Below are 21,591 nucleotides of genomic sequence, written 5' to 3'. Positions count from 1 at the left end.
AAGCACTTAATTCCTACAGCACCAAGTTGAGACCACGCATGGGAAATGTTATCAACTGCGGAAGCTCAGCACCTAGAGTTTTGATCAGAGGCCGGTCATGTAGCCCCTCTGCCTAACATGTACCAAAACCCCAGCCTCTCAGAAGGAAAGCAGGCGCTCAGCATAAATCACGTGTATACAGTTTGGGCACCGCCAACCACTCTTAGCGGTTAGGGAGCAATGGGAACCCTCCCGAGAGCCAGGTTCCCAGAGTCCGGCTGAGGGCCAGTCTTGCGAGTGGACCTGGGTAATGAGAGCAGCCAGGGTCGCTAGGATAATTCTTGTCTGCATGGTTTTCTTTTATAACTTCTGGGTTTTATATCCCTGTTAGGGAGGTTTTCTCTACTCAGAGTTCTAGAAGAATTCTCCCTAGAATATTATTTTAATACTTTCGTTTCTTTTTAAAACTTAAATATTCCATCAATTTGGAATTTTTTCGGGGTGACCGTGTCCGCGTAAGATCTGGATCCCAATCTTTCTTCCACTGTTGTCACCACACCATTGGTTATCTGATCTGCTCCTTTGAAACACCACCTTTACCACACACTTCGTTCCGCTTGGTGTTTGATTTCTGAATGTTTCCTTTCTTGCATCAATCACTCTTCATGTACCAGTAACATTCTTTTTAACTATTGAGGCTTCATAAGATGAAAGGTCTGGTAGAGCAGGCTTCTCCTTGTTTCTCCTCTTTTTTTCATCCCTTTCCTCCCTGTTTGTGCGGTCCAGGCATTTCCGGAACGCCTGTGTTGTGGCTAGGTGCGGGGAGCTGGGGCTCATGCCGACCCCCTGGCCCCTGAGAGAGCAAACAGACACATACGATATAGATGCATGTGCACAGGACATCAGGGGAGCGGCAAGTAAGGGGCTTGTTGTCGAGGAAGGCTTCCTAGAGGAGGTGAATCCTGGAAGACGAGTAGGAGTGTTAGCCAGGCAGAAACAGCCAAGGGCAGGAACAGTGTGTGCAAATGTGAAGAGACTGGATACAGACTGGACCCACACGTGGGCTGGTGTCTATGTGGGAATAGTGGTGACAGATGGTGTTAGAGGGGAAGGCTGGGCCCCAAAGCTTGCAGAGCCTAACCTGCCCCACCAAGAGGTTCCACTTTCTATCTGAAGGGGAGGGGAGCCATTCAAGGGGTTGAAGCAGTAAAGTGACATTAAATTTCGATTTCAGAAGATTGCTTGGGCTGCAGCATACAGACTGCATGGAGAGGGGCAGGAGTTTAATTCTGGGGATGTTCATTAGTCACCTGGGTACATGATTGTGAGCCCTTCAAATGGGGCAAAGGAGAGGGGCAGGAGAGTGAGGATTTGAGGACGATCTAGAAGAACAGTAGAATTTGTTGATTGTGTGACTATAATTATGATGGGGGATGACTTGATAGGGAAGAATCCAGCCTGGATAAACAGGTTGACATTGGTTGAGATGGGCAGTATTGGAGTGGGGAGGGAAGAGGCGGTGAGCCCCATTTCAGATATGTGGAATTGCAGGTGTCTGTAGGACAGACAGACAGACATATCTAGGAGGCAGGTGGCCGCGTACCTGGAGCTGTGGCCCAGGGCAAGGTTTATTTGGCAGGCCCAGATGTGATCATTGGCATTTTCATAGATGTGGCCAAAATTGCCAGGAGAGACGATTACAGTGAGAAGAGGTGCGACAGATGAACCCTGAGAAATGTCACCATAAGTGATTATGATTGTAGACAAGTAGGAAAGAATGCTCTTTTTCCAAATGGTTTCAAATGACATTTCAAATGTACTTACTGAGTCGTCTTCTCCTGAATAAATGACTGTGTATATTTATATATGAAGGTGATGGCAACCCAGAAATATTAAGCCACTTTCCCCAGGGAAGGTGGTAGAAAGAGGACGAGGAGAATTATTTATGCAGGAAGTATAAATGGCAGTTGATGTGCTAGCTGCTTTTGACCTATGAGACTTGTGTCAGATTTTTCGACTCAATTACCTTTGATGCACTTACCTGAAGATGTTACTTAGAATTACAAACGTTGCCAAGTGTCAGTACCTCCTGTGGTTCTTCCTTAAAAATTTTAGCTCCCCCCCCCTTTAATGAAAGCATTTTTTCTTATATGAAGAGGTCTGTTTTTTAAGTGTAATCTAAAAGATGAAAATGACATGCATTTACATTGCTTACCCTTATGTGGTAGATGGAAGCTTTTAGAAAGGCGGGTATCTTCAATTTCAGAAATCAAGTTAGAACAAAAAAAAAATGCTCCCTTAAATTCCTGTTCCAACACTGCAAAATTCTGTCTGGAAAGAGTTAACAGGTCCCCTGACTTTTAATTTTTTTTTAACATTTATTTATTTTTGAGAGAGACAGAGCATGAGCAGGGGATGGGCAGAGAGAGAGAGAGAGAGAGAGAGAGAGAGAGACAGAATCTGAAGCAGGCTCCAAGCTCTGACCTATCAGCACAGAGCCCAACATGGGGCTCAAACCCACAAACCGTGAGATCATGACCTGAGCTGAGGTCAGACGCTTAACCGACTGAGCCACCCAGGAGCCTCTGAACTTTTAATGCTAGATATTCAGAGTTATATTTTGTTTACTTCCTGAAAAGGGTCTGCTCGTTCTAAAACTTGTGTCCATCAATGACCGTGCCATTGCATGGTGGTAGCATCATTTGAAAGCACTGTTAAATCTCCATAGTTTATCGATTCATTGCCCTGCGTACTATGAAAATAGTTTTCTTCTGTAACTGTCTCCCTTTTGAATGATATTTAGTTTTTACAAATCTGATTCTGTGACATCCAGTTCCGAGACATACTGTGAAGAGTCCTTGAGGGAAGAGGCTCTCCGTGAGGGGCTCCATGAGATCTAGAACCCTAATTCGCAGACAGCTCTCCCACCTCAAAGAAGGAAACTTCTAAATCACTCAACATTGATAGAGTCTACTAAATAAATAAATAAGTCCAGTCTAGGTGTTTTAAGTGAGTTGATGCGTCTTCATGTAGTTGCCATTTAAAACCAATGGCTAATTAAGTGAAAGCCAAAACCTGTTGTCATTTCAGATTTTTTCTCCCACGAGACACAACAGTGATAAATGTAGGAAAATTTAAATGACAAGTTACATTCTCTTTGTCAGAGCTGTTTTTATCCCTTGTGTGAAATCGGAGATTTCATCTCAACTTTGTCCTTTTAACATTTTTCAAATGTTACATTGTGCTATTTTTAAACCTGGAAAAAAATGCACATGATTGCTTTTTTTTTTTTTTTAAGTCTCCATGCATGGGATCTCTTGACTAGTAGGAATCTGAATTGGTGAAATGCCAAAATACCAATAAAGAGCCAAATAAAGGAAGACCTGCTCATTTGAAACCAGGATAGGCACTTGACGGTGGCTGTTTTCTGGTGTCAGTTTCCTGATTCTGATACTGTACTCTAGCTGTCTGTGCAGCATGTTCACATCGGGGAAGCTGAGTGAAGGCTGCACGGGACTTGACTGTACATCTTTGTCACTTCTTGTAAATCTGTAATTATTTCAAAATAACTTTTTTAAAAAAGGAGAGCAGCCGGCCAGATAGGTCATCTGCACAGAGGCCCGAGGCTGTGTTCCTAAGTGTCATCTGTGTATTGCACGGGCCCCACCCCCCCCACCCCCCCCCCCACCCTCTGGCAACAGCCGAGTTGCCGGTTCGGTTCTGTGGGGCCAAGGCGGGGCCCAGGCACCCCCGCCCCTACCCTGAGGCAGAGCCAGGCTGAGGGACCAGGCCCCAGAAGAAAGCCACGGGGGTTAGGGTGGGGGCGCTTCCCGAAGCACCGAAGCAGAAGCACCGATCGGATTTGGTGATTTGGCGAACCCCTTGGCTCTGAGGCTTTGCTGAGCCCGCACTGACTCCTGGTTGCCTTGTCCGCGGGCGGGCTGTGAAAGGAGTGAAAGGAGACCGGTGCGGGGACCAGTTCAAGCGGCCGACTCGACTATTTCCCGCCTCACACACCCCTCCCCCTGAGCGATCCTCGTGAAGGAGGGTTCTCTCCATGGTGCTTGGGTCTCCCCAAGAGAGGGTCCCGATCGGGCCAAGGTTATCATTAGGAATGACTGGGAAATGGCAACCCCACTAATAAAGCATTAAAAGACTCGAAGTCTTGAAAAATGTTTTGTCGGTAAGAGAAAATAAATGTCAGCTAAAAACCTCAAGGTGTGTAGCCCATTAACTTTAGGTTTTAACAGTTTTCAGACAGAAGCCTTAATTAGGCTTGTCACAAGTGCCCACTTGTAGGGAATTCTGTGCTTTGTAATAATGCAGATGAAGGGTTTTGTTTCTGTCCTTTAATGCTTAGTAAGTTTTTTTGTATAATCCGCTTTTATGTTCCTCTGTTGAGAGCTTGTATTTTAACATTCTCGCTTTGTTCTCTTATCTGGATCTTGAAGGAGAAAAAAAAAAGGGTAAAAAAATTAAAATATCTGGGACTTAAGTCTGGGTACATTCAACTTTCGAAAATATCCTCATGGATTCTTCTAGAATGCTTGCCTCAGTATGAGAGCCAAGTATGGACAACTTACTGTTTGCATCGTGTTCTTCTTTAAAAAGTAACAAGTTGTCCTTTATAAAAAAGATTTAATTCCTTGTAAGCTAATTTATTTAGATGGTTAAAATATTAGTTTAAGCACCTGGTCTTTTTTACCTTAAGCTCCAGTTTGGTATTAGATGTGTTGCTGTCTATTTCATGACCAGAAATATCTGGCTGTTAGGTGATTCGTAAACCTTCCTGAAATATCTGAGGTCCAAGTCTGGCTCTCAGCTCTTAACCTGGGGACAGTTTCCATCATAGAGTTCTCATAGCCATGTTTCAGGGATAAGGGATGCCAGTTCATGGCATCATCCTGTATATCTGGGCATCATCATAATGTGAAGTGTCATTCCAGAATGATTTCATGAGAAAGGCCACCTGAGATGTTGCTACTGCGAGCACATTGTATCTTTCTCGTTAATGACAGTTTTTTATATTACTTGTGTTCAGAGTTCCTTTAAATCAAGCATGTTAAAGAAATCATGGAGAGGTGCCTGGGTGGCTCAGTCGGTTAAATGTCCAACTTCGGCTCAGGTCATGATCTCACGGTTTGTGAGTTCAAGCCCCGCGTGGGGCTCTGTGCTGACAACTCAGAGCCTGGAGCATGCTTCAGATTCTGTGTGTGTCTCTCTCTCTGCCCTTCCCCTGCTCATGCTCTGTCTCTCTCTCCCTGTCTGTCAAAAATGAATAAACATTAAAAAAATAAAAAAGAAATAAAGAAATCGTGGATATCATTTTGGTTTGGGCTGTATAACTTTCATCTTCTGATAACAAACTTATAAACTTATATTATGCTTATCAGTAATTTTAATATAAGATATAAGAGAGTATTTGAAGCAAGAGAGGAATTGCTTTATTATTGGTGACTGAGAAATAGTAAGGTACGTTGAAAATGCTGCTGGCAAGTCAAAGGACACTGATAGCATTAACATACATCATGAGTTTTCTGGAGAGAAAGTTTTATCTGGCCTTTGGGTTAGCAGTGTTATTCTTTGTTTTTAAAAGGCTGCCATATTTACTTGAGCTTCATGGGAAAGATGCAAATAACTAGAAGTAAACTGAACAAAAACCATGTTGAGATCAGGAACTTATTTCAAGAAAGCAGATTATAGGTCTTCTTCTAAAGTGAATGACACCCCTGTGCCTTAAGCCTCCTGCCATGTACAAGTATGTCAACAGCACAGCAGCCAGGAGTGTTGAGCAGTACCTGTGCTGGCTACTGACCAGTATAATATCCAGGGCTCAGATGTCACCCAGAGACTGCTTTGCTGTGTTCTACTGATTCTGTTTCGGGATGAAGAAGTACACCATACATTTTAGTGTTGTTTTCATCAAAAGTCCCTCTGTCGTTTAAACTTCAGTTAATAGAAATCATTTGTTTTCCCCAGTGGTACTGAATAATTAACTATTTAAGCAATCAGCGAATTGCTTAGCTAGATCAGTATCGTGTGGTCGGCATGCTACCCATGCAGAATACATAGCACTTGGACCTACCACCGCCAGAACTGAGACCTGCTGAGGGTGTCCTATGCTTTAGAAAGTTGAAGAGGAGAGTCTGGACAGCATGTTCTTGATCAGTTTTCACCTTAAACCTCCTGCCTTTTAAATTTATTTTAATGTTTGTTTATTTTTGAGAAAGAGCGTGAGCAGGGGAGGGGCAGAGACAGAGGGAGACACAGAATCTGAAGAAGGTTCCATCCAGGCTCCTACTGTCAGCACAGAGCCCGATGCAGGGCTCAGACCCACAAACCGTGACATCATGACCTGAACCAAGTTGGACGCTTAACCAACTGAGCCACCCAGGTACCCCCAAAACTCCTGCCTTTTAGACACACTAAACTGTTGCTGCCAAGTAAGCCTTTTCCTGAAACCCTCTGTAACGTAGGAGAGAGAATGCTGCCATTCAAAGTTGCAGTATGATAACAGAGGAAAATGGGTGGGAAGGAAGACCCCCAGAGGAAAAAGTGCCCAAACATGGTGCCTCCAGAGAAAGTCATTGTACAGAGGCTGGATAGGCTTCACAGTTTCATTGGCAACAAAAAATACATATTCTGCCTACTATGGATGGGACACTATTCCAGTTACTAGGAAAAGAGGATGTGGCCAAAGCAGTCATCTGTCTTTATGGAGTCCATGTTCTAGGGAGGGGACAGTGGGAGCCCAACAGTAAACAAACAAGTAAATCTACAATCTGTCAAATGGTCATAAGTAATACGGGGAAATAAAATGGAAAGGACAATAGGGGGTGCTGTTCTGGGGGTAGCATGTAGTTTTTCTATAGGGCATCAGAGTAAGTCTTGCTGTTTAAGGTTACATTTGAGCAGAGATGTGAAAGAGTAAGGGGGAAAGCCATGGGCGGGGGGAAGGATTCCAGACAGCTGGAGCAGTGGGTGGAAAGGCCCTGATGTTGGTATACACTTGGTGCTTTGGGGGAACAGCATTGGAGGTGAATTTGGCTGGAGAGGAGTGAGCAGTGGGAGAGCAGAGACATGGTAGGGGATGTGGCCAGATGGTGGACAGCCGCGTAGACCATTGGATAGACTTCCACTTTGGCTCCAAGTGAGATGGAAAGCCACAGGAGGATTTGGGCCAGAAGAATAACTTGAGCTGACCTAGGTTGTGACACTGTTACTCTGACTATAGAGGTAAATAAATAGAAAGTAGGGGACCAGTTAGGAAGTTATTATAATGATGCAAATGGGGGACGGTCAAGACTTTAACCAGGTGGTAGCAGTGAGCTGATGAGGATGACACCAAGGTTTTGGGCTCATCTAGAAGGATGGGGCTGCCATCTACTTCAATGAGGAGGCTGTGGGAGGAGCAGGATACAGGGGTGGTCAGGGGTTTCTCTTTGGATGTGTTAACTTTAGAATCTTCCAGATGCCTCTTAGGCTGGAGTTTTGGGGTGGTCCCTTGGACTGCCTGGCCTGCAGATCCAAGTTGGGGCTGGAGAGCAATAGCTACTAGGTAGGAGTCACTAGGGTCTGGATGGTATTTGAAGCTGTGAAATTCATCAGAATCGCCTCCAGAGTAACCACAGAAGGAAAAACGAGGAGAGGTCTGGGTCCTTCATCTCACAGAGATCATGGCATCAATTCCGAATTCATAGAGAACAAACAGTTAAAAATTTTCCTAATGTCCTGTCCCTCATGTTTTGAGACAGCTGTACTGTTTAATAATTATTCCTGAATTTCCTTTTTTTTTTAAGTGTTTTACTTGATCAATCGCTGATGTGTAAAATTGATAGGTGTAGTTTTGGTCTAGAAATCTGACTTATCTGGAAGATAATTTCAAACAAGGACAACATTAAAAGAGATGTTTGCAGTGCACCTGGGTGGCTCAGTCAGTTAAGCCTCTGACTTCTGCTCAGGTCATGATCCCATGGTTTGTGGGTTCGAGCCCCACATTGGGCTCTGTGCTGACACCTCAGACCCTGGAGCCTGCTTCGGATTCTGTGTCTCCCTCTCTCTCTGCCCCTCCCCCACTAGTACACACACTCCTTGTCTCTGTCTCTTTCTCTCTCAAAAATAAGAAAACATTAAAAAAAGAAAGAAATGTTTGTAGGGGCACCTGTGTGGTTCAATCAGTTGAGTGTCTGACTTTGGCTCAGGTCATGATCTCACAGTTCGTGGGTTTGAGCCCCACATTGGGCTCTGTGCTGACAGTGCAGAGCATGCTCAGGGTTCTCTCTGTCTCTGTCTCTCTCTCTGCCCCTCCCCCACTCAAGTTTGTACACATGTGTGCACATGCTCTCTGTCTCTCATGATAAATAAACATGAAAAAAAAAAGATGTTTGCAGCCATGGAAACTTGAGGTCTCAGAAGTAATTATTACTCAAGATAGAAGGCAGTAGGGGGGCACCTGGGTGGCTCAGTTGGTTAAGGGGCCAACTTCGGCTCAGGTCATAATCTCGCAGTTGGTGGGTTCAAGCCCCACACCGGGCTCTGTGCTGACAGCTCAGAGCCTGGACCCCGCTTCAGATTCTGTGTCTCCCTCTCTCTCTGCCCCTCCCCTGCTCATGCTCTGTCTCTCTGTCTCAAAAATAAATAAACGTTAAAAAAATTAAAAAAAAAGAAGGCAGCAGAAGTCTAGTGTGCACTTTTCACCATCATTTCTTTTTGAAAGTCTCACTTTGGGTTGTGATTTCATGGTAGGCAAATCTGGTGAAAACTTGGAGGGTGTAGTATTAGTAGGCTATCAGTTCTGTCACGCTGCACTTTAAATTCTCTTTTTCCTTTTGCCTTTTCTAGCCAATATTTGCATTTCTAAATGAAGAAAAGTTTAACGTGGATGGATGGACAGTTTATAACCCAGTAGAAGAATACAGAAGGCAGGTAAGTCAACAGGTGCTACGGCAGGTGGTAAATCTCAAACGCGCATGGTGACACTATGTTGTCAGTCATACTCTGAGAATCAGTGAAATCCTTAGTATATTTTTCGTGGCAGTTATAGCTCATTTTTTCGATTACTGTGTGATTTATGAGCTCATTCCCTAGCAATATTCAAGTTGCATTGAAGGCTGGGTAGCCAAGTTCTGTTTCCTTCTGGTACATGAACAATGTCGGTTGTATGTTGTTCATGAAATGAATCAAATACATGGGGTCTAGAAAAGTCAAACTTCTATACCTTACTATTGAGGCATTCGTGTCACTATGTATTTACACATTTGGGAGCATAACTATCACTGACAGCTAAATTTAAATTATATTTATTCCACTTTGCAGATTGAAATGAATTAGGACTGTTTTCCTATAATGCTGACTTTTCCAACAAAGCTTTCATGAACATATATTAGAATAGCTTTTACTGCTCTCTTCTGTAAACTTCACCTGCATGCATGTTCATTTGCTGTAATAAAGGCAAGAGGCTTGGTACAATGTTGCTGTTCAGGGACAAAGGTCTCTTGTGGCATTTTTTGTGAAGAAGAGCCAATGTGGATTATGTAACAGGAGCCACAATTTGACCTGTGCTTTAATCAAGTTTTTAGGCCAGGTAGGAGTTTTGTGATGGAAGTTTTCATAGTCCTCATCCTACAAAGCTCTTAAAATAATTGGGAGCATTTGCTGAGTGAGCTGTGAGACTCCGATGGAGCCCAGTTGCTTTATATGAAAAGGCAGTGAATGTAAAGTAAAATTCTCGGACCCTAGACTCGAGGAGAACCTTCTAGCCACCACCTCCACTACCAAGCACCTGGGTTGATTATTCTTTCTAGTCTTGATCGGCGGCGTACATATTCATAAGCAGATTCAACGCTCAGGAATGTGGGTGTGGGAGTTTAGATCGCACATAGGAAGTAGGGCGTCCTGTGCTTCCAGAAGTCTGCTTTAGACTGGTGGGTTTTCAAAGGCTGTATATGTGTTTCATTTTAATGATCTCTGTTCTGGGTCAGATCTTGAGGCAGAAGAAAGACCATTGAAACATTTTGCATGTTTTGGAGGCCTCTGTAGCATTATGTATTTAAATATTTGTACCTTAGTTTTGGAGTGTTATGGACAATATTAAGACTTATTTTGTAGGCCAATGTTTCTAGCTTGAAACAAAACAGTTCCTGTTTTTCAGATTGCATGCATATATGAACTGTTGAAGGTATCTTGTTCTAGACTGCCATTATATTTCATCTTTTCTTCTTATAACTTTCTCATGGGACTTATAACTCTCTAATTGGACTCAGCATCAGACTCACCTGTTTGGTCCGTGGTCTATAGGACCAGACCTAAGGAAAAGGTACAATGTCTGTCCCCACAGCAAACACCCACATAGCTCACCTTTGTGTGTGTATTTGTGTATTCGTGAGTATGGGGAGAGAATATTCCACCACCTCTGGATCTTGTCCATACGCGGTTTTGTGGGTAGCTGGCAGGATGGCAAGTGTATTCCGTGTCTCCCTGCCACGTTAGCCATCTGCTTAGAATGCAGGTGGCTGTATTTCTCACACAGCCTACGGAGTGACCGCCAATCCCAAACAACTTGGTTGAAAACACTTTTAGGAGGTGGCGAAATGAGCCTCCCCAGAGGGGTTTTCCTTTACTTCCCCTCTGTGACTTTCTGCATAATCTTAGCCTCTTTCTACTTTGGAGCAGACTGAAGCATTCACTCTCTTTTGAGTAGGGAGAGGCAGTTGCCCAATGTCTCTTCTACCCTCAAGTGGACACAGGTTAAAATTATGTGATGCACTTTTCTCTGGGGTGGGGAGGGTACGTAGGTGGGAGATGCACTTGGGCTTACTGTTACACACATAGTAAGGAATAGTTTGACGTGAAATTAACGAGGAGCTCAAATTCAAGAGAATTTGTATTTACCAATGACATTTTAGAATTATGGAAGCCACCAGTGTTTTGTCTTGTGTTCTTATGTTGTCCAGATGACTGATTTGGCTCCCTTTATTATAAGTCAGTAGACCGTCCCTACCCTGTGTTCAAAGAGGCACGTGCAGATTCTGCTAGCAAAAGGAAAGGAGACCCAAGGCCAGTCCGGAGACGGAGCTGTGCAATACTGACTTGGACATCCTTCTCTCCTGCAGGGCTTGCCTAACCACCACTGGAGAATCACTTTTATCAATAAGTGCTATGAACTGTGTGACACCTACCCTGCTCTCCTGGTGGTTCCATATCGTGCCTCAGATGATGATCTCAGGAGAGTCGCAACTTTTAGATCCAGAAACCGAATTCCAGTGAGTACTACAGTTAATGTTTTCTTCAAAGACTGCCTTTTGTCCCATAAGAACAGGAATCCAGTCAGAGACACACTCTTGGAATCTCAGTCCACCGTGTCGTTTTTGAGTGCCCGCTGAGCACACAAAGGACCGCGCTGAACGGGAAAAGAAGTGAGACTGCACCTGCCTTCCGGGAGTTCACAATCAAGGACAGAGAATGAGCGCAAGTAATTCTCATACAGGAGAGGGTGAAAGTGACGCTACCATACCTAAACCAGGTGCTTGCTGGAAGGACAGAAAGAAGTATAGGGACTTTCCGGTTTTCACCTTTGCAGCCCCATACCTTACGTGCGACGGGCCCTTGACAAGTGTCGGCCAAATCATACTGGAAACAACGCGCCATCTGTCTAATGTCACAGAGCACAAAGCACATGGGTACAGGCTTTTGTGTGCGGCCACCTTTATTAGGGTTAGCTCATCCTCATCATGTTTGCCGGCTGCCCGAGTGCCAAATGCACATGATTCCAGACGGTATGCTTACAGTATCCTTGGACCTAGTTCACCAAGTTCTCTTTGGCTCTTGAATATTTATGTGAGTCACGCCATCTACTTTGTGTACATAAATTTTCTTGACTAAAAATTTAGAGAATTTTTCCTCTCTTAATTATCAGAGCATGTCATAATGAGTACATCGCTTTGTTTTTGTTTTTCTAAATAACAGATTTTGGAAAAACAAGGATAGAAGAAATTAAGATTTAATGTCACCTTGCCTTTAACTCCAAGTCTAGACATTTTTTGTCCTTAAAAGGACATTCGTGTGAAACTTTGGTCTAGTGTCAACATAACAGGAATCATAACTTTAAAATTCGCTCCCTTCTCTAATTCTCAGTGTCTGTTCAGATCGTAATGATGTATATTGTATTTGAACATGTTTTTCAGCTCATTTTGCTAGAATACAGTGCCAACGAAGCTAGAATTACAAGTTTACTCCTCTCGTGCTCTTCTGTGACATGCTTTTCTGTGTTGTAGCCATAGACTCCACCCCTGCCTTGGCCAGCTGTCTTTGCTAATACTTGTCTTGCCCACAGGAGGAAGAGGTTAGGGTAGTGTGGATCGACTTTGTTCATGCCTTCATTCAGTTGAACGTCTACCATGAGAAACGTGTGTGTGTGTGTGTATGTGTATGTGTGTGTGTGTATTTCATGGGATTTGGGTCAGGAGAGGTGGTGTGTGTGTGTGTATTTCACAGGATTTGGGGCAGGAGAGGAGAGGTGTGTGTGTGTGTGTGTGTGTGTGTGTGTGTGTGTGTATTTCACAGGATTTGGGGCAAGAGAGGAGGGGTGTGTGTGTGTGTGTGTGTATTTCATGGGATTTGGGTCAGGAGAGGAGAGGAAACAAGTGTGCTCAGGCTGCCATCTTGACCCCCTAGTTTCCACTCTTCTGAGTGAATGAGAGCCCACTGTAGAACACATAAGATGCATAACTTTTTACTTATTTACCCATTTTATTGATCCTTCTTACTTCATAGTGGCCACAAATTTGCATTTATTTTTCCTAATAAAACTAAAGCTAAGCTCTCCTTCACATCTATATCTTTATAGATTACCATGCTTAAGCATATTTAATAGTAGATAATGTACTTTTTCTGATATACCTCATAACCATCTGACTCTTGACTATAACCCAGAAAATGCATTTGCTTTTAATGTGAAATCCTTACTATTTGATATTCAGTTCTTTTTTTAAGAAAGCCCATGTAAAAATACAAGAAGAATTGATGAGAAAGCAGTTTTGTTATTTGTACATAAATAGCATATGAACTATTATAAGATACCATTTAATAACAAAATGATCCACATGCATTGATGTTCCCATCAATGCATACATATGTTCTCTTATGCATTCCTTTTTCTCCCATAGGTTTGTCTTAATGTTACAGAAGTCCTTAACATATAAGTAACACATAGTTACTTCACATATTTTACAAAATGCCGATAAAGAAAAAGGATTCTGCCACCTAGTGAGAACCACAGTTAACATTTTGGTCTATGTCCTTCCAGACTTCCTTCTATGCATACATATTTTTATTTGGAAAGAAAAAGAAATTATGCTGTCATTTGTGTCTCTGCTTTCTCTGTGTAACATTATCTTGGAAAGAGTGTTTCCTGCTGTTAAACATCTGTGTGCCAGTGTGTACATGTACCATATGTATTTAATCAGTTTTCTATTATGAGGCATCTTGGTTATTTTTTTATTTTTTTGCTATTATAAACAACGCTGTGATCAACATCTTTTTTGGTGGCTAAATATTTGTGTACATCCTTAATTATCTATGGCTTCTAGATATTAACTTTAGTAGGAATAACCTAATATAGTACCATATACTTTGAAAGCAGTCATGGTAGTTGATGTTGTGAAGCTACTATTATTTATACCTGTGAGCCAAACAGCAAGCATCCTTTTAAAAAGGTAGTCAAGGGGTGCCTGGGCGACTCAGTCAGTTAAGCATCTGACTCTTATTTTCGGCTTGAACCATGATCTCATGGTTTATGAGTTTGAGCCCCGTGTTGGGGGTCTATGCTGACAGTGCAAAGACTGCTTGGGATTTTTTCTCTCACTCTCTCTCTGCCCCTTCTCTGCTTTCTCTCTCAACAATAGGGGCTCCTTGTGGCTCAGTGGGTTAAGCGTCTGACTTTGGCTCAGGTCATGATCTCACAGTTCGTGGGTTCGAGCTCTGCATCGGGCTCTGTGCTGACAGGTTGGAGCCTGGAGCCTGCTTCGGATTCTGAGTGTCCCTCTCTCTCTGCCCTGCCCCCACTTACACTCTCTCTCAAAAATTAATAAACATTAAGTAAATAAATAAATATTAAAAAAAATAAAAAGGTAGTCAAGATCCCTCAAGAAAAAGAAAAGAGGAAGTGAAACAACTTATAAGAGAAGCATTTCTTAATGTGATCTGGTGACTCCAGCCTTAAACTTCCCGAGCAGAGAGAAGAGGGGTGGAGGAAGGGAAGGCATGGGTGGTGGCACAGGGCGGTGTCTTGCCCAGGACCTGATTTCAGTTTAAAACTTGGGAGGGTCTCTATCAAATAATAGGTCTCTTATGTGTAGCAATTTTCTCTTTTGAAAGTGATCTTGTATCAGATCAACATGTTGTACAGCTTAAACTTCCACAGTGCCGCATGTCACTTACATCGCAGTAAACCTGAAAAATGACAACTCCGTGCACATGTCAAAGTGATCTTGTGTCTCTTACTGGTCTTAAAGCGAGGGCCACAGGAGGCAGGCTGGGCAGGTCCCATCTCCACCTTGTTGGTTACAAAGTGGAGGTCGGGGAGGGCCAGTTCTTGTTCCGGGGCTTCCCACTTCTCAGCCTTTGGACTCTTAGGAGTCACAGTGGTGTTTTGTACAGTTCTCTTCATGGCGTGAAGAGTCCATGAATGAGTATTCATTAATGCCGTCACATCCTCTTTTCTCGCTAACCCAATGTCGGCATCATGTACATCAATTTTCATGGACATCAGTGCTTATCATTTGCCGTCATGGAGGGGGCGACTTCAGGGATGACGGCGCATTTGGCCTTCTATTAAGTGAGCTCAGACACTTCTGCTTCTTTAGTTCTTCTGTCTGCTTTTCATAGTTTTTCATATCTGACTCCGTGGGCTGCTCAGCTCGCCCCTGGAAGGTACTTCACCTGTGTTTTTCATTCATCCTCCCAGCAGGGCCATGGAGTCATGCTCCTCCTCATTCAATGGCGGAGGAGACAGAAGTGACACAGACTGTGAGCTCAGTACCCAGGCTACAGCCACAGCAGACATGTGCTTCACATCTACATGAGCTGTAGATGTGAGTTGGTATTATGGAGACACGTTGTACCAGACGTGATTTCCTTTACGTATCACTGAGAAATCCAGTACAAGCTACAGAGCAGAAGTAATATCAGAAGCCTTTTATTTCCTTTAAGCGAGAGAACTTTTTTTTTTTTTCGGTAAGCATTTAACTTCTACAAGAAAACACTAGTAAAGCAATTGGTTATTCTAGCTGCCTCTGGATAATTGTCATTGTTAAATGTGTGTTACTGAGCACATTGCGTAAAATCGCAGGTGAACCGGTATTCTGTTTTGGCAAAATCAGATTCACTTCCTCATGATTGTTAGTGCTTTCTGTTTTGGGTATTTCTGTTTTGAGGTTTGTTTTTTTCCTGATAGCTTAAAATTTCTGAACTAACCTTAGGTGCTGTCATGGATTCATCCAGAAAACAAGACCGTCATCGTGCGTTGCAGTCAGCCTCTTGTCGGTATGAGTGGTAAACGGAATAAGGATGATGAGAAGTATCTCGATGTTATCAGGGAGACTAATAGACAAATTTCTAAACTCACAATCTATGATGCAAGACCCAATGTAAATGCAGTGGCGAACAAGGTGAGTGCATTTAGTGACATGACAGATGCTTCTCTTAGATACAGTGTGCCATGTTTTACATGATTGTGTTTGCCACGGCGTGTCACTTTGTGGGCTTACGTTAATAGTTAAACTTAGTTGAAATAGGAAGACTACTTTGCTGACATAGGAAGTAGTTTTAATCACAAAATGTATTTTAAAACGTGAATCCGTTAAATGAGAATAACCTTTAGGTAAATTAGATGAGTATCGAACTATAATGAACTTCAATCCTGGTGCAAGTTCAGCCCTCTTTGGAGTGCCTTAGGCATCTACGAGGAGTTGTGGGAAGCTGCAATGGTTAAACCCTAAATCTGTAGCTTCATCCAAACGGTCTCTTCACTGCACTTGTTAATGTGCCTGCTCATTTATATAAGATAATTCAGTAAAAGGAGATTTCTGTATATGGATTTTACAATCAGGCACACACAATGTTACTGTTTTCAGCGGCAATCTGTCTCCATTGTCTTCTTGGCCTTCTTAAGCAGAGTGTGCCAAGTGCCCCTAAAATTGGTCGGGGACGTCACTGTGAACATCAGTGACTATGTAGCGTTGCTTTCAGAAGCTCCCCAGAAGTTGCCGCAAGATATAAGGCTGTTTGCCCGGACTCTAAACAGCCCCAGATTGATATGCTTTTAACATTTGATTTCTTCTTTTCGTTTTGTGTTTTCCGTCTCCTGTTATTGCCAGCTGTCACTCGCAAGTGCTCACAGTGGGCCTGCCCCGCGTTGTTCGCCACCATTCCGCCTTTCAGATTTATCGTTTCTCGTCAGCTGTAGGCTTAAATTTCATCATCTTGAATACTTTGCTTATCCCGAGGTCACTTTTCTGGCATCTTCAATTATTCATAGCACAAGACAAGAACCCAAAAGCAAAACACATCCTCCAGTGGCTCAGAGAGAGATGCAGACTGTGGTTGTTTGCACACGGATCGTGTGTCTTCCACATTTGCATCGGGGGTGGGGGTCCCCTCTGCTCCCTGTGTGCTCTTGGACAAGCTCTCTATTACTGCAGTAACAGTTTTTGTCTCACTAATGGAAATCATTTGGAAATTCTATGTAAAGCAATCAGGAGTGGTATTCATGAGTAAATTAGGAATTATAAGTAAAACATGTAGGAAATTAAGTCTATGAATATCTTCTTGCATTCTTCATAACTTTAGATATTTCTGTTCCTTCCCTCATATATAGTTGAGAGTTCAAAACATGCATAAAATGCAATATCTGCATGTACACATTTAGCCTGAAATAGATATGGTGTTACATTAAAATGAAGTATTTAGAAAGAATATTTTAAAATATGTAAATGTATAAAACAAATACCTTCATCATATTAACTCTCAAGCTTACTGCTATAGCAGTAGAATTCTTGAATGCCTTTTTAACACTCAGGAAATATGCCTGTGTTGCTAGTCCTGTTAAGGATGAAGGGAAGAAAAAAATTAAGGAAAAAACATAGGCTTTAAAGATCTCTGCAGCATTCTTTAAAAACCAAGCTCTGGTTCCCTCCTCCCTTGGCTGTGTCTCTCCCCTCGTCATCTATATCCATAGCAACAGGCCCTTGAACCTTCGCGTTGTCATATTAGATAATCTGGGTTGTTCCTTTCTGTTGAAGAGAAGGAAACTGAAAAGACTTCCAAAGTAACCAGAGATGGAGAATTGGAACTTTTGGGAACTCAATCTATGCTTGACTAATTGATTTTTACCCTTGTGACTTCTGTTCTCTTTGGACCTAATTGTTCCTCCCTTGTGGAGATTTAGAAATTTACAACCTCCGATGTAATAAGCGACATTACACCATTTTAAAGTAAACAAACCAACCCCAGGCGTAGATAAGACTCAGCACCAGGCTGCTTCAATTTGGTGGCGGTCTGCTGTGATTAGAGTGGAACTGCATTAATGCCTGTCTTTGCTCTGGCAATGAGCAGCAAGTATAGTTTTCCTTTTATTTTTTTTATTTTTGCGTAGTATCTTCAGTTATGTATGAAAGAAACTCCAGCATTGAGAATCTCTTTGCAAATCACTGTAGCTTTTTAAAAACCACATGTGTAGAGAAGCAGGTCAGCTCTGGGAGGGTGACGTGTGTCATTGCTTTATAGGCTTGCAGCTCCAGCAAAACTTAGGCCTGCTATCTCCTCCCAGGCCGGGAGCCCGCAGCTTAGGAAGTGACTGCCAGGTGGATAGGAGCGCCTCTGTCTTGGCCTCTGATCTGAGCTGCAAAGTGCTATGCCCTGAGGCATGGATAACCAACAACAGGGAAATACGGCTCATCTGTCTATTCGTTAGCTAATAACTTTTTAAAAACGGTAATGTGAATGTGTATTGTCTACTTACTACTGATGATGCTGTTAGTAACAAGCTCTAAAATATATGTTATATATTCTTCCTATTGTTATAAATAAAAAGAGGCAAAATGTAGCAATAGCACATTTGTCCAATGCCTTCCCCTTCCATTTCAGCTTATAGAACATTGCTTTCTTGGCAAGTCTATGAATTATTTAACTTTTTCTTAAGGGGCCAGAGGCCACATGTTCCATGGCATGTTAAAACATTAAACAAAATGCAGCCAGGTTCTTCAACAAAACCATTACGTTTCTTTTTCTCTATGTGGAAAATGGGTATCTTCACCCCATTGTGAAGGTGGACGGATGCCTGCCCTGGCAAGATAATACTTTCAGGTGCTGTGGTGTAGGTGGTGGCCATCTTGTCTCCCCTCGAAACCTTTTGTTCTTTGAGGGCCTACTACGTGCGGCTCTCTGTCCTTGGTGTTTGCACAGCAGACAAACAGTCATGGTGCACTAGAAAAGGTTTTGGGCTTTGAACTCAGCGTGAATTCTGTTGATTACCATGGGGCTTTGGGGATCATTAAATAGTATCTCTTCTCTTTTGCAAAATGGGGATAGTAATACCTCCCTTGCTTACAGCAATGCTGTAAGAATTAGATAAGATTATGGAAAGCAAGAATCAGTATCTGGAACGTCACTGGGGCTCATTAAATGGTGGCTGGTGTTAGCTGTGATAGAGTGTGCCTCCTTTTAATCCTGTTTAACCTACTGAAGTGTTATTGCCTATTCTGTGGGAGAGAACGTTGAGGCTCAGGGAGGTTGAGAGCCTTGCCTCAAATCACATAGCAAAGAGGGGCCAAAGCGCCTCCACCCCCTTCTACCCCCCTCCACCGCTGCTGAAGAAGAGTACTTCTACAGAGCTGATAGAGGACAAGGACCCTTGAGAACCTGCTCATGCCTTTCCAGATCCAGAAGAAGAGCTAGTAATTATGGAACATTTTGAAATGATTTTTTTCTTGTGAATACAGATCCCCAGGAAATTGCCAGCCCACTATTTTCTTCTAGCTCAGAGTGTGACTAATGTTGTTGAGGCTGTGTTGGGTAGGAAGTCAGGTCACATCAGTCATCGCATCTAAGTCGGAAGGTTTTAAGTTGAGATTTGGAGGACCAGTAACTTGAAATATTTGGCTAAATTACTGACGAAGTAGAAAATCCAACTGATTGTTTGTATACCTTGCTGTTTCTCAGGCAACAGGAGGAGGATATGAAAGTGATGATGCATATCACAACGCCGAACTTTTCTTCTTAGACATTCATAACATTCATGTTATGAGGGAATCTTTAAAAAAAGTCAAAGACATTGTTTATCCTAATGTGGAAGAATCTCACTGGTTGTCCAGTTTGGAGTCTACTCACTGGTTAGAACACATCAAGGCAAGTAAACATATATATATATATTTTTTATGTTTATTTATTTTTGAGAGAGAGCAGGGGAGGGGCAGAGACAGAGAGGGAGACACAGAATCCGAAGCAGGCTCCAGGCTCTGAGCTGTCAGCACAGAGCCCAATGTGGGGCTCGAACTCATCAACCATGAGATCATGACCTGAGCCAGAGTTGGATGCTTAGTTGGCTCAGCCACCCAGGTGCCCCAAGTCAAGTATATTTTTTTTTTTAAAAAAGATTTACATGTATAAAAAAGGAAGTCATTGTTTAGTGGAACAGGAATCTCTTTTAATTCCTTCAGTTTTAAAATTGAGCAGTTATTTGTAGCGTAGGGTTCTACATTTGACGGTTTTGTGTCTCTTTATAATTTGCTTACCTAAATTACAGATTTCACAGCATCACTCCAGAACAGTTTGAGTGTTGGTAGAGATGTCACTTCCCGTGTTGTCGATAGCAAGTAGTTGGGGTTTCATGCAGATTTATTTAGGAACAGCCAATTGATTATCTAACCATTACTGGGTATGACCCTCAAGGACCTAGAGATAGATTGTTTTTATTGAAAATAATCTCAAATTGACGTATTTTAAAGAATGAACTTTATGCCTTGATTATATTCAATCCTTCATCTTGATAAAGGCATCAAAAGCCTGCAGTCTTTAAGAGTAAAAGTACTTGAAGCTATCTGAGGAAACTAACACTTTTAGAAACCACCATTTAGTTCTGTAAACAAACAAAAAGCCCACTTTAAATAGGTGCATTTTTGATATAGATTATTTTCTAGTCAGATTGTACTTTCAAATTTGATAGGAATCATATTTCTCTTTTGCCTGTCTATAACTTTCATTTTTTTCTTAATTCATTATTCTCAAAAAGGAGTTAGCAAAACAAATTAATTGTGACAGCTGAAGGTAACGTGGGGTCCTGGATGGCAGCCTGCTTTAGAAAAAGGACATTAAGTAGAAACTAAGGAGACCTGAATAAAGTATGCGCTTTATTAAAAATAAGTTAATATGCTCATTGATAATTTCATAGTATGTCAGTATCGCTTCACTGGTTGTGACAAATGTACCACGCCATTATAGGAGGTCAGGAATAGGGCAAACTGGGTCGAGTATATACGAACTTTCTGTAGTACCTTTATAACTTTTCTGTAAATCTGAAACTATTCTAAAATAAACATTTATTTTTTTAAAAAAGTAGTATTAGAAACAAAATTACTACCATTTTCAGAATATATATGTATCAGTTTGTTAAAACCGGAGTTAAATAAAATTAGTAAAAGGTAAACAAAAAAGTAGTGTACTCTTACATGCAAAGCATCACACTAGACCTCATGAATGGAAGAAGGTATGAGACATACTTCTGCCTTTAAGGAGGTTTGTGCGGTTGAAGACGTGGTATGTACGTGTGACAGGAAAGCTTCTGCTCCTTGCTGCAGTGTGTTAAGTGGAAGGGACGAGGGAACCCATTCTAGAGAAGGAGGCACTCTGAACCAAAGTCCAGGAACAGGCCTGGGGGAGGCCCCGTTGGGAAGAGTGAGGAATGCTGGAGTTGCAGGTTCATCTCAGAGACCTGGGAGAAGCCAGGTGGTCAGAGGCCTTGGCCATGAAGCTAGGTTGTTGGAAGCCCCAGAGGTTTTGGAATAGTGAAGTAGTAGGAAAATGTTCTGGCAGGTTCTTATAGGAAAGGGAAGAAGGTAAAGTCAGAAAACAACCACTTCAGGTATCCTGAGGCAGGGTGGTAATGATCAGAATTAGAACATGTCCAGGTGGGGAGGGGGGCACTATGAAAGGGAGAGACAGGAGAGCTTTCCGAGAAAGGGCCTGTGGGCTTGATGATTACCTAGACGCAGGGTCTCAAGAAATGTAGGCTGATGCCAAGAGGGTGAAGCTGGGTAACTGGGACGATGACACCACCATTTGCAGATGCAAGATTGTCCTGAGCAGGGTCTTGGTTAAGAAAAACATCATCTGTTTGAGGCAGCGGCGGGCCATCTACCTGGTGATAGGTAACAGGCAATTTTCTTCCTGCAAAGCGGAACTCAGAACAGGGGCTTGGGACTGAGATGGAAACGTGAGAATCAGCTGTTGGGCAACCAACTCAAGATGAGCCCTTTAATGACGCTGACAGGGACACATTAGCAATGATTCTTGCTGAGTTCATAGGATTATGGTCATTTTTAGTTTCTTTTTTGCGCTTTT

At 42.5% G+C, this 21,591-nt stretch overlaps 1 protein-coding gene across 2 annotated transcripts in view; it reads left to right on the top strand.

Annotated features, from left to right (window-relative positions):
• Positions 1 to 21,591, top strand: part of MTM1 (myotubularin 1) — a 97,462-nt gene that overhangs the window by 58,052 nt on the left and 17,819 nt on the right. For both annotated transcript variants that reach the window (XM_047097742.1, XM_047097741.1), the window contains 4 exons: positions 8,821 to 8,904; positions 11,091 to 11,240; positions 15,456 to 15,644; positions 19,195 to 19,380. In XM_047097742.1, coding sequence (XP_046953698.1) covers positions 8,821 to 8,904; positions 11,091 to 11,240; positions 15,456 to 15,644; positions 19,195 to 19,380 — 609 coding nt within the window. The remainder of the gene's footprint in view (positions 1 to 8,820; positions 8,905 to 11,090; positions 11,241 to 15,455; positions 15,645 to 19,194; positions 19,381 to 21,591) is intronic.

The sequence above is a fragment of the Lynx rufus genome, unplaced genomic scaffold, assembly GCF_022079265.1.
Source record: "Lynx rufus isolate CCGP_SWC_20201006 ecotype Redwood Valley unplaced genomic scaffold, mLynRuf1.p SCAF_40, whole genome shotgun sequence".
NCBI lineage: Eukaryota > Metazoa > Chordata > Mammalia > Carnivora > Felidae > Lynx > Lynx rufus.
The sequence above is the reverse complement of the archived record's forward strand: the minus strand, read 5'-3'. Positions and strand labels throughout refer to the sequence as shown.